The sequence below is a fragment of the Macaca fascicularis genome, chromosome 9, assembly GCF_037993035.2.
Source record: "Macaca fascicularis isolate 582-1 chromosome 9, T2T-MFA8v1.1".
In the NCBI taxonomy this organism is placed as follows: domain Eukaryota; kingdom Metazoa; phylum Chordata; class Mammalia; order Primates; family Cercopithecidae; genus Macaca; species Macaca fascicularis.
Genome location: NC_088383.1, coordinates 25288758 through 25301357, shown reverse-complemented (window position 1 = coordinate 25301357; position 12600 = coordinate 25288758). Strand labels below are relative to the sequence as shown.

At 44.5% G+C, this 12600-nt stretch overlaps 1 protein-coding gene across 50 annotated transcripts in view; it reads right to left on the bottom strand.

Annotated features, from left to right (window-relative positions):
• The window catches only part of KIAA1217 (KIAA1217 ortholog), a 343140-nt gene that overhangs the window by 39969 nt on the left and 290571 nt on the right, over window positions 1-12600 (bottom strand). For 31 of the 50 annotated variants that reach the window (XM_074001190.1, XM_045361875.3, XM_074001220.1 and 28 more), the window contains 2 exons: window positions 10865-10914; window positions 5537-5703 (listed from right to left, as the gene is read on the bottom strand). In XM_074001190.1, the coding sequence (XP_073857291.1) occupies window positions 5537-5703; window positions 10865-10914 (217 nt within the window). Of the gene's footprint in view, window positions 1-5536; window positions 5704-10864; window positions 10915-11461; window positions 11567-12600 lie in introns of all 50 variants that reach the window. The other 19 variants (XM_045361865.3, XM_074001214.1, XM_074001218.1 and 16 more) reach the window with 1 other exon arrangement.

Below are 12600 nucleotides of genomic sequence, written 5' to 3'. Positions count from 1 at the left end.
TCCTTCTCCGAGCTCTACAAAATGCCCGGGTGCTCAACAAGGCCGCTTCACTTTTTGCTTTTCAAAACATGAACATAAGGCCGGGCGCGGTGGCTCAAGCCTGTAATCCCAGCACTTTGGGAGGCCGAGGCGGGCGGATCACAAGGTCAGGAGATCGAGACCACAGTGAAACCCCGTCTCTACTAAAAATACAAAAAATTAGCCGGGCGCGGTGGCGGGCGCCTGTAGTCCTAGCTACTCAGGAGGCTGAGGCAGGAGAATGGCGTGAACCCAGGAGGCGGAGCTTGCAGTGAGCCGAGATCGCACCACTGCACTCCAGCCTGGGCAACAGCGTGAGACTCCGTCTCAAAAAAAAAAAAAAAAAAAAAAAAAAAACAAAACATGAACATCTCCCAGGCCTGTGTGAACTTCCGGAACTTTTTGACTTACAGCCCCCCACTTAGTCTTTGCCTGGCTGATCGGCTGCTTTCATACTGTACATGCTTGGCTTAGCATTCAATAACAGACCCATTTATTGATGTAGTTCTTTCTCTGCAGAGCTTTCTTGTATGTGGTACTCCAGTCCACCAATTCTAGCTGTTTCAGCTCTCTAAACTTTGGTCTTATCTCCTCAACTCACTGTCAGTGCCACACTTGGGTTTTTCCTTCCTGCACCAAGATTTGAAAAGTGCCTCCAGGCAGAAAGCTGCGTCAGTTGTAGGTTTTTTCCCCATTCTCCTAAGGATTACAGTCCTGTCTAATTTCTGAAAACATTTGTTTCATACATTTGCTTATTTTTCAGTTTTCTAGTTGTCAACAGTGGGTGGCGGGGGGCAAGTAGAGTTGCAGTTATTCCTCATAGCAGGAAATCTAATTTATTGAAAATGCCTTGACATTTTTATAAGCACTCTTAGACAGAAACAATGCTCTTGTCCATTAAAATTTTAATTGGACCAAATAAGTTATCCAAATCACTTCATGGAAAAACTAGAAAACTGCCTAAACCTAATTCCACCCACCTGAAAATGGGCCTATATCTCACATACTCAGTTTTGATTTCTTAGGTAAAATCTAAGACTATCAGTCTTGCCAACAATGGATAATGTAATTGGACTGATTTTGCTGTCTAGCAGTGACATGAAACAGTGGTTATACCACGAATCTGAAAGTTTCAGGAGGAAAGCCAGACCTCAGAATGACTCCCGATCCCACCTGGATCCACTCTCTCAGGCTTCAGGGAACAAGACAAGGGATGCCTGGTCACAGCTATATAACCCGTGTTATTGGGGTACTGTCTCCCCATCTTAGAAAGCCTCTTGTTGTCTGAAGATCTGACTAGAGCTTGGTACATTGTAAGCAGCCTAATCGTCAAGCCCTGTACTCGTTCTGTTTATTCTTCTTGGCAGGGGAAGCAGGTCTGTTGCACATGGGAAACTCCAACATGCTTTTCTCGGGGATCTGCATTCCCATGACCATTGTTATGTACCTCAGAAGATAAATGAGACCCTGGCATATATCCACGAGGCGCTATCTTATAAAAAGACACATTAAGGAAACTGTGTTGAATTTTATCATTTCAAATACAAGGGCTCTATGCACTACTATGTTTATTTTTTATGTTGATATTTTACCTTCTCCTTCTCTTGGAAAGAGATAGTAAATTCTCAGGAGTCCTACAAATGTAATGCTAAGTTCAGAACAACCTAGTTTTTTATTTATCAGGAAGCAGAACAAAGAGATTGGGTGCAAGGAAAAAATTGTGGGGATGCAAGAAGTTGGAGGTCTCCATTCTCTCTTTAGGCCAAGTCTTATCTGGCCTCCACAGAACCTGTACTATCTCTTCCAGAAGCTTCTCTCTCTCCTCAAGCGCCCACAAGGAGGGGCAGAAGTGCAGTCACTTCTGTGGATATGGGATGACTTTAGTAAAATCCAAGTAGTGTGGCATTCTGGGAAAAAGATGTTCATTATTTAGAAAAAGTGGACTTTTTTCAAAATGACGTCAGGAAAGGTAACAGGCAAATATAATCATCATTGGAGGAGAACATCTGTTAGGTACAAAACCTTGAGAAAATCCTTTCTCGTTGTTGCTAGCTAATTACAGACCCAACTGTTACTTGGGAATGGGAATAACATGCTATAAAGGTTCCGTAGAGCTCTCATATCAATTGTAGCTAGCAGAGAACGTATTAGATTTGCCACTGGGAATGAGGTGCATTGTTTGAAGTCAAGGCTTTAAGTCCTTGGTAATAGTTGACTATCTCAACATTTCCAGGAGGTGTCTTGATGGACTAAGCATTCGTATTACCTGAGAGCAGGAGTTTTTACCCTGGAATGTTCTAGAGTCACCAGCGCCTAGCCTCCAGTCCATGCCAGTGAAGTCAGACTCTGGCCGTGGTGCCTGAGCACTGGCATTTCTGTTAAGAGTTTCAGGTAATTCTAATGAGTAGCCAGGATTGAGAACCTCTCTTGGACTGATAACTCCTGTGAAACTGGAGAGCAGAAGATAACATGGACAAGCTTTTAGTGGTTCCCTTGATCTTCTGCTTAGGTTCCCTTTGTCCCTTTGAAATCTACCCAACCCAATGTGTCTGCAACAAATTTCTGTTCCTGAGAATAATCCATCAATTTTGAAAATGAAATGCTCAAATAGGATATGCTCTACAGTCTAGGATTTTCCAGTGATTTAATTATCTAATTACTGGAGCTGGCTGCCAAGCACAAATGGTTTTATTCCGTTTCACTATTTTATAACACAGTTCAAAGAACATTTGAATTTCTAATTCAATTTTTGTTCTTTTGAGACTAGTCTAGTGTTTCGTATATCTCTAATGATAGCTCCATTATTGGACTTATAACCACTGTGGGACTGCTGTTCATTTGTGGTATATAATACTGCACATGTTGAAGGAGAATTGGTTCCGAGATAGCTTAATTATTCTAAACTGTTTTTGTCTCACGTAGACTCCCATGATTGAAAAGACAGAAGTTTGATGGGGAGGAAAGCTGAATGAGACCCAGGGAATACAAAGACAGAGGTAGAAACAGTAACAGCCAGGTTAGGAAACACCATACTTATTTTTCCCCGTGAGTCTGCACTTTAGAACTGCCCAACCTCCCAGGCTCAAAAGCACATTTGCTCACTGTTCTTTATTCCCAGAAAGCCAGAAAAGTTGAGTAGTTCTGGAACAACAAAGAAACTTGTGTGGTTAACACAGCATTCCCAGACCTTGACCAAAGACCTTCTTTGTTTAAGAAAACTGCTCTTTTTCACACAGCTGCACAGTTCAAGGGTTGCGAGGAGAGACAAGTGTGGGAGACCCGTCCCAGCCGGCCACAGCACCAAACTACACCCGCCCCTGATGGGGTGATGCTGTAGCTACAGACATCAAGATAGCCTTGGTATCAAATTCACCTCTAACGCCTGTGAAATTCCCAGGGGAAGTGTGGCATTTATGCTAAAGCAATTCCATCCCTGTCCCCAAACCGACAAATGCTCACTTTTGAGAGCAGTTAGGTCTTTCCATACAAATGATATATATGTTTTTCTCATGGGGTGCAATGAGGAAGTAACAATTTCCAAACGGCCAGCAGATGGTGCCAAAAGGCAGGAGCAGCGAAAGGAGGGGCTTAACCTCCAGGAGCCCCAGGTAAGAAAGAACTTGGGAGCTGACGGGCCCCCTCTGAACTGCAATTGTGTCCTTTGGCCTGCAGAGTACTTAGTAATCGGTTTTTAATTACTTTCCAACATTTTAAAATGGTGGTAATTCATGTAAAACCTATGTCTCCAGATTCGCTTGAAATATTGAAATATCTAGAAACACTGGATACTAATTCTAAAGGTTAAGAGCCAGTTGGAACTGAGTGGCTACCAGCCTTTAAAGGGGCCAATTTACTGTGGTCTCTCCTCCGTTTCACTTACAATTGCTGCCTGGACACTGAAGACATGTAACTTTGTCACCCCTGACACAACCCAGCCCAACCTGTACACTTCATTTCATTGCAATGTGTCTTTAAAATTGCAAAGCAAGGAGAAGCTAATGCAAAGGATGGGACCATCACAGATGATGCGATTCAATAGGGTATGTAAATGAATTTGCATCGGATGTCCGAGGTATCTGGGATGTTGCCTAAGAGACAGAGTAGCCTTTGGAGATCTGAGCATTCGCTCTTCTAGCAACCCTCATGATCTATGCAGGGACCTAGGGGCAGGTGTCTCAAACCAGATGCCTTTCAGTGTGTTTTCTGGTAGGCAGAGGGCAAGGGGAAATTGTTTTCTTAGCCTTCATTAGGTGGTTAAACAACATAGGGCTCGTGCCATCGCTGTGTTGAACAAGAACTGTGATTGGAAGCCTTTTTCCTATTAGAGGAAAGGGCTCAGGAGGTTGCATCCCCATGGCTGCTCCAGGATCCTGGATACATTTATCTTTTTTTTTTTTTGAGACATAGTCTCAGTCTACTGCCCAGGCTGGAGTGCAGTGGTTGCTATTCTGGCTCACTGCAACCTCCGCCTCCCATGTTCAAGTGATTCTCGTGCCTCAACCTCCCCAGTAGCTGGGATTATAGGAACACACCACCAGGCCCTGCTAATTTTTGTATTTTTAGTAGAAATGGGGTTTCACCATGTTGGCCAGGCTGGTCTCGAAGTCCTGACCTCAAGTGATCCACCCGCCTCGGCCTTCCAAAGTGCTGAGATTACAGGCGTGAGCCACGACACCTGGCCGTATCTTCTCGCAACATTTGGATTATGAGCGTCCGGAAGTCAGGGAGGATGTCTGTATACAGCCTAGGCGAGCACTGTATCCTCAACACCTAACCTACCAGCCAGGCCAGGGAGGTGGGAAAAGGTGCACAGAGCAAATATGTGGTCTCATGCAGAGACGTACATCTCTACCTCCTTATTACCCAGGGCCAGGAGACAGCTTATTCTGCTTTGGCAGATTTATGGGATTTGTTGACCAAGATTCGTGACCTGAAGGGTCACTTACCCTGATTCCCGTAGAGTTCATACATTTCTTAACAATAGAAAAGAGCAAGGAAAGGATGGATCACAGTATCTGAATGAAATGCAGATGTTTTTCTTAACAAATCACCATGGTGGTTTTTTTTCCTTATGAATTCATCTTCTATTCTAAACTCATAGTTTAAATACATCACAGATCCTTGCAAAAAAATGGAAAAAAAAAAAAAAAAAAAAAAGGCTTGGCTGACTATCCACCTTTGTGCCTGTTCAGTGTGGAGGAGGATGGAGCCTCCAGGCTGTCAGAAGGCAGCCTTCACTGGCTGTCGGCATGCTCCCTGGGGCCCCTCTCCTTTCAGCTCTTCTCCAAAAGCAAACGCCCCAGAGTCTGTTCCTGCGTAAAAGCACACATAGCTTAAAGAAGTGGCTATAGATTGACTGTAGTTGCAATGGAAGGCTCTAGACCTGGATAGCGTGTGTGAGAGAGGAAGCCACGCTGTTACGGTTCTATATTTTCTAGGTCTCATGGAGCCCCTAGGAAAAGGAAGGTAGGAAGAGCTCAGGGCAACCGAGACAGAGGCTGCCGTGCATGAGGAATACCTGGAGCTGCCGCATCTGCTGGAGCTGGAGCCTGAGTTCCGCCACGCTCCGCCTCATCTCCAGCAGGCTCATGTGGATGGCCGAGGTGCCTGCAGGTGGAGGCTGGCTGGGAGGCACTGTGGACTCCAGAGCACTGAGCGTCTTCCCACCAGACACATGGGGAGTTCCTATGAGAAAAGTGCATCAGAGAACTCAGAAGGCCACAAAGGAAAGTCTAAGCTACGCATCCCATCCCAATGCAGATGACTGGTAGTTCTAAAAAGGCCCATTTCTCTCATTACAAAAAAAAAAATGCATATATATGAATCATGCAGTGTTATAGTATGCAGTGTGCAATAATCACATTCTAGAAGTTTAGTAAGAAAGTGCCATAGGAAGGCAGGCCACAGAGCTGTCTATGCTCCCATCTATCTATTGACTGATTGATCTATCAATTGATCAGTCTTGTTTACGTTTTTTTTTTTCAATTTAATTTTTTTTCTTTTCTTAACCTCTGGAAGAAGAGCCTGTTTAAACACACAGGTTTGCATAGAGAAAAGCTTAGAAGTGTATAAAAGTGTTAATTGTATCTCCAGCCATGGTATTCCAATATAAGTTTTTTGTTGTTGTTGCTGTTGTTGTTGTTTTTACTATTTTTTATTTTTGAGAACAGGGTCTCACTGTATCGCCCAGGCAGGTCTCAAACTCCTGGGCTCACACTATCCTCCTGCCTCTGCCTCCCTAAGAGCTAGGATTACAGGCATGAGCCACTGCACTCAGCCACTTTTTTGTATTTTTAAAATCTGCATACTGAATATCTGTAATTTTATAATAGAAAAAAACTGATTTTAAAATTCCGAGACCTAATATAGAGTGCTTATGTGACTATTTCCTGGATGGCAAATGTAACCTAAGGACATGCAACTTATTTCTGGGCAGAGATTCGGCCAATCGCCAAGCGGAGACTAGTAAGAACTGGGTACCGTCCCGAATCCCTTCAGATTTCCAAAACCAAAACAAGGAGGGCGTCTGCACACAACTCCTTTAGTAAGAAAATAAGGCAAGATGCAAAAACCCTTCAGGAGAGGGCTCTAACAGCGACAATGTGATTCTATGGAACAGGTACCCGGAGAAGAGGCTGGGTCCATGTTACTAATAAACACACACATACCACACACACACAAACACACACACACACACACACACACACACACACACACACACACTTCGGCTCAGTTCCTTTTCCTGTAAAGGGTCAAGTGCAAGCTTTGTCGCAGGCCAGCTGGCCTTGCAGGACAGAGCACTGCGGCCACTTGCAGACCCTGGAGTGGCTCTAGTGTGGTGGTAGCCTGTCTTCCCATCATGGCTCAGCCATTTCGGGAAACTTTCCCTCTCCAGCACACACAACTCAACCAGGCCTCAGTGGAGCTCAAAGTGGCTCATGAGCCAGGAAGCTCCCTGCAACTATCCTCTTTCTTGCTTGGCCTTGGCGACACTGATGCTGCCGGAGCCCCATTCTCTTTATCCTTGAATGACCATCCAAATAGGGCCAATCTCCCAGCCCCTCTAATGGCCCTCTTGGGGAGGCAGCAGGGGAGCAGGCCAGAAGGCATTTTAAAGGACTGACAATGGAGCTCCAGGAGACCTGAAAGCAAGCTTTTCGTTATCTTTTTTCTTTTTTCTTGACACAGAGTCTCGCTCTGTCTTGACTAGGTTGGAGTGCAGTGGCTGCAATGGAGTGCAGTGGTGTGGTCTCAGCTCACTGCAGCCTCTGCCTCCTGGGTTCAAGCAATTCTCCTGTCTCAGCCTCCCGAGTAGCCGGGACTACAGGTGCGAACCAAGACAGCTGGCTAATTTTGTATTTTTAGTAGAGATGGGATTTCACAATGTTATCCAGGCTAGTCTCGAACTCCTGACCTCAGGTGATCCGTCTGCCTCAGTCTCCCAAAGTATAGGGATTACAGGCGTGAGCCACCATGCCCAGCCAACAACCAAATTCCTTTATGGAATCTACACTCATTTTTAAAGTATCTTCATCTATAACCTCTTAATCCACTATATTTGGTTCATGTAATAGCTCCATCATTCCCTGAAATGGCTCTTTATGTTCATTTCAGCGATCTTCTAGTTGTCACCCTGTGGACTCTCTCCTAGGCTGACATGACTTTGCTTCAATGTGACACTGAGCTTTGTCAGCCACTTCTTTTCAGTCACTTTGAAACTTTCCATCATCTTCTTCCCTTTCTGCTGCTCTGTCTTGGTCAATCTCTTTTCTAACTCCTTCCTCTGCCAACCTTTTAAGTCCTGACATGTTGTGTCGCTGGGTCCACTTCTCTTCTGGATGGACATGCTTTCTAGGGAGGTCACTTCTACTACCACCTGCCAAGGTCTCCCGCACCCTCGTCTGCAGCACACAATTATCTTCAGATCCACATACCAATGCCTTCACGCCACTACTGAACTTTTCCATAAGTAAGTCAAATTCATTATTTCCACTCGTCTTCCCCAAACCTCTTTCTGTCTCTATGGGCCTAATTTTATTATATATATAATTTCAATAGCTTTTGAGGAACAAGTAGTTTTTGGATACATGGATGAATTGTATAGTGGTGAAATCTGAGATTTTAGTGCACCCATCACCCGAGTAGTGTATCTTTTATCCAATTTATAGTTTTTTATCCCTCACCCCCTCCCATCCTGCCTGCTTCTGAGTCTTCAATGTCCATTATAATAAGGGCCTAACTTTAGCCAGTGGTACCACTATCTTCTCAATTATCAGCCAGGCAGGCTGTCACTTTTTTTTTTTTTTTTGGAGACAAGGTCTTGCTCTGTCACTCAGGCTGGAGTGCAGTGGCTTGATCTCGGCTCACTGCAGCCTTGACCTATTCAGGCTCAAGCAATCCTCCCACCTCAGCCTCCCAAGTATGTGGGACTATAAACGTGTACCACCATGCTAATTTTTTGTAGAGACAGGGTCTTGCAATGTTGCCCAGGCTGGTCTCAAACTCCTGGTCTCAAGCAATCCTCCCACTTTAGCCTTCCAAGGTCCTGAGATTACAGGCATGAGGCACCATGCCTGACCTGGCTATCATTCTTACTAACTGTGTGGCTTTGGATAACTAACCTAACCTCCCTGAGCTTCTGTCTCCTTTCATGTAAAATATGGGTAATGACATCTTCCTTATAGGGTTTTGTGTGTTAAATGATTGAATGCGCAGTATAAAAATCTTTGAGATGGGAGGTTCCATCTGTTCTCTCTCCACAGTAAACTACACATTCCTTAAGTAGCCAGGAAGTCTAGGTTTTCCTTTACTCTTGGCCAGATGAGTTCCTTGACTTCTATATAATTCCGTTTACTTGTCTACAGAACAGGGATAATACTTGTCTTGTAGCTTACTTCCTAGGATTCTGGAAGAATTATTCTATTTTGTGCACTATACAAGGCTGCTATGGCAACGAAGCCCCTGTGGACGATATCTCGCCCTGATACGTTAGAGTGAGAAAGTCCAAACTAGCAGAGACGTGGGGAGTGAGCCCACGTGCACATCGCCAGTGGCATTGCAAATCAGCTCGGCCATTCAGAAGAGAAAACTAGCAGCATGTCACCATTGCCACTGAACTGTCCCTTTGGATTCACTGATTCCACTTTGGGAAATATATCTGAGGAAATGGCACTGGCTCCTTTCCCCACATTTGAAAAGAAATTGACAAGAGGTTTTAGAACAAAGAAATGAAACCACCTATAGATCTTTAAAGGGACTGAGGAATCTAAACATAAAAGGAGTTAAAATGACAGGCATATGATGATGTGTGTCACGTGTGTGGATATGTGTTCAGTTTTCTTCTCTGGAACATGAGAATAAAAATTGTATCTCTCCCTGGGTGCTGTGGTAAGGAGTTCATGAGTGAATGCATGAAAAGCACATAGGAAGCACTCACTACGTATTTATGATTATTATTATTCTCTAAAAAGCAAAAAGAAATAAAAGGATCATACAAAACAGCACGTAGATTCTGATTAGAGCAGTGCTTTCAGATATGAGTCATTTCTAGAATGGACTACAGAAGGATGGGAGCTTTTAATATTTAGTAGTTTCCTTTCTTCTCCCTAAGTTTACAATACATTTTAAAAAATGAATAAATTAAGTATCTCTGAAACAAACTGGCAATTGCTCTGAAGACAAGTGTAGCAATTTCCGTGAAATAATTCTCTGGCTTCGGCCAAGGCCACGGATTGATTTCTAAGCAACACAACAAATCCCATCGGGATCAGGAACGCTGGCAGAGTGAACCTGTTGGCCTTGTAGCTAAATTATGCTCAGCCAGAGGAGAACCACGACCAACAGAGTCCTAAACTGAAGTTCTCAAATCTGTCTACTCTACCGTGCTGCACAAAACTAGTACACGTGGCTTCCCTAAATTTGGGGTTTCACCCAACTTGCCATATGCTTTCTGTGTAATTTAGTATCTGAATGTGTTCCTGCTAAGGATTTCTATTTCTAACCCGATGAGAGGGAAGACCTCATCTTCTTGCAGAGGCCTGGCTTGAGATTGCTGGATGAGACATTCATTGCAAAGACCTGGATACTAGTGAACGCCACTACTAACAGAACTGGGCTCTCTTTCTGGGGAATGCTGGCATTTAAAAAGCAGGCCCTGTCATCTGTCATGAGATTAAAAAGATAAAAAGCAGGCCCTAGGCCAAATACTCCTTTTTCTCCCATCTGGACACTGGTCATTCCTTATTGGCTACTGTCCCTTCTCATCCATCCCCATATTGCAGCTGGGCTGATGTCCTTCCCCGGTGTACAACCTTCCGATGGCTTCACGTTACACTTAGAACAATTTTAAATTCCCTTTACTGGACAACCCTTCTTCCCCCTAAGTCGTCTTCATCCTTCCGGGTTTAGTTTGTGTCACTTCATCCTTCCAGGCTTAGTTTGTGTCACTTCCTCCGGGGACTGCCCTTGGTATAGGCTAGTCCGATTGGTGAAGCATTTATCCTGCACTTTTAAACACTCGACACACATAAAATTACTTGTCCCATTTCCATCTTCCCCATTGAATTCTAAGTTCTAGGCAGGCAGCCCCATGTCTGCGAGATGCCCACCGTATGGCCCTATCAATGAACAAATGAGTGAATGAATGAAAACCAAAGGGAAAAGACGGTGCTTTGCCCCCTGAATTAATGAATAAATCTGGAATTTCAGTATTAGCAGGAATATCTAGGAATCCTCTGACGTCGTACCAAATAAGTGACTTAGGGAAATGTCAAACATTTCTGAGACAAGTCAGGACTCATCCCAGGCAGCCCACAGGCCTCCTACAACTCCAAAAACACTCACTTACCTGCACTATCTGTGTGGTTCCTGTTGGCTGTGGTTTTCATCATTTTCTCGCTGAATAAAAGGAAAAAAGAGTCAGCTATGCAGTTTCCAAAATGCCTTTTTTTTTTTTCTTTTAGCCCATTCCATTCACTATTTGAAGCAATTGGCAGTGATGGGATTAAGCAATGAAGGTATTTTAGCATCAGCATCACAATTGGCCAGGATGGAAAAGGCTTCCCGGGTGTGCACCTGACACTGGGGGTGGAATGCAGCCAGGCTCACTTGTGACTTTCAGATGATGGCGACGTGGACACGCAAGGGTGGTGGTTGCAGGCACTGCATGGTGAGTGGTCCATGAAGCCACATGCACTGGGAAGCCCATTTACCTTCTTGGGCCAAAGTGTTACCTTCGACCAAGAATTACCAGAAGGAGGAAAAAAAAAAAAAAAACCAAACCCCAAAAAACAAACAAACAAAAATGCCCATGATCCATAGAGATGTGAATATTTTCAGCCTTGAAATGATTACAAGGAAACAGATTTGAATGAATGAATTATCTTAATGATTAAAAGAGAAACAGATTGAATTATTGTTTTTCATTGGCTGTCTTCTTTTTTACCTAGATGCATCTTTGCTATAACTTGTAATAGGCCCTTTAAAAAGTGCAGACTGAACGAGGCCAGTTAAACTGGCAATCTGTTTCTCCATGGCTTGCATCCTCTCTCTGTAAAACAAGAGAATTGTTTGTTAAAGCTCTATTGACTTTCAGACCGGTTTGTCCAGGTGGATGCACCACCCAATGGTTATAAAAGGTACCACCTAGAAGGCTGTGGAAGTTCACCCAACCTGGCTCAGGAACGTGAAGAGCCGCACATCCCCAGCTGAGGCCAAGATTCGTGATCAGTGTTCAGTATCAAGTCAGTGACCTGACTGGCTAAAAAAAAGACACAGCATGGACCAACAGCGGCCTCCTGGAAAAGTGAAAAATTTCTCCCTTGGAAACAATCCTGTTTGCACATCCTGTGTTTTTTGAGTCTTTCTGCCCTGCTTTCTTTCTTTCACCTTGCACAAAAGGGCTGTTTCCTAGCATGGCAGTGTCCCAGGCCAGATCTCACTGAGCTGCACACATTTCTATGCCGTACACCTCAGCTGGGAGGCTGCTGAATGGTTTTGGTATAAATGATGGAGATGTTTGCTGTGTGGGTAGTAACACTTGTGTCACAGCTTAAGGGCAACACAAACATGTCTCTCTTTTTTTTTTTTTTTGAGATGGAGTCTTGCTCTGTTGCCCAGGCTGGAGTGCAGTGGTGCCAAATCTGCTCACTGCAAGCTCCGCCTCCCGGGTTCATGCCATTCTCCTGCCTCAGCCTCCCAAGTAGCTGGGACTATAGGTGCTCGCCACCACTCTTGGCTAATTTTTTGTATTTTTAGTAGAGACGGGGTTTCACCTTGTTAGCTAGGATGGTCTCGATCTCCTGACCTTGTGATCTGCCTGCCTTGGCCTCCCAAGGTGCTGGGATTACAGGCGTGAGCCACCGTGCCCTGCCATGTCTCTTCTTTAGATAGTGGAGAAATATGACTGAAACCTGTCCGGGCACAGTGGCTTAGGCCTGTAATCCCAGCACTTTGGGAGGCTGAGGTGGGCGGATCACCTGAGGTCAGGAGTTTGAGACCAGCTTGGCCAACATTGTGAAACCCTATCTCTACTACCAAGATCGCACTACTGAACTACAGACAGGGCAAAAGAGCAAGAGTGTC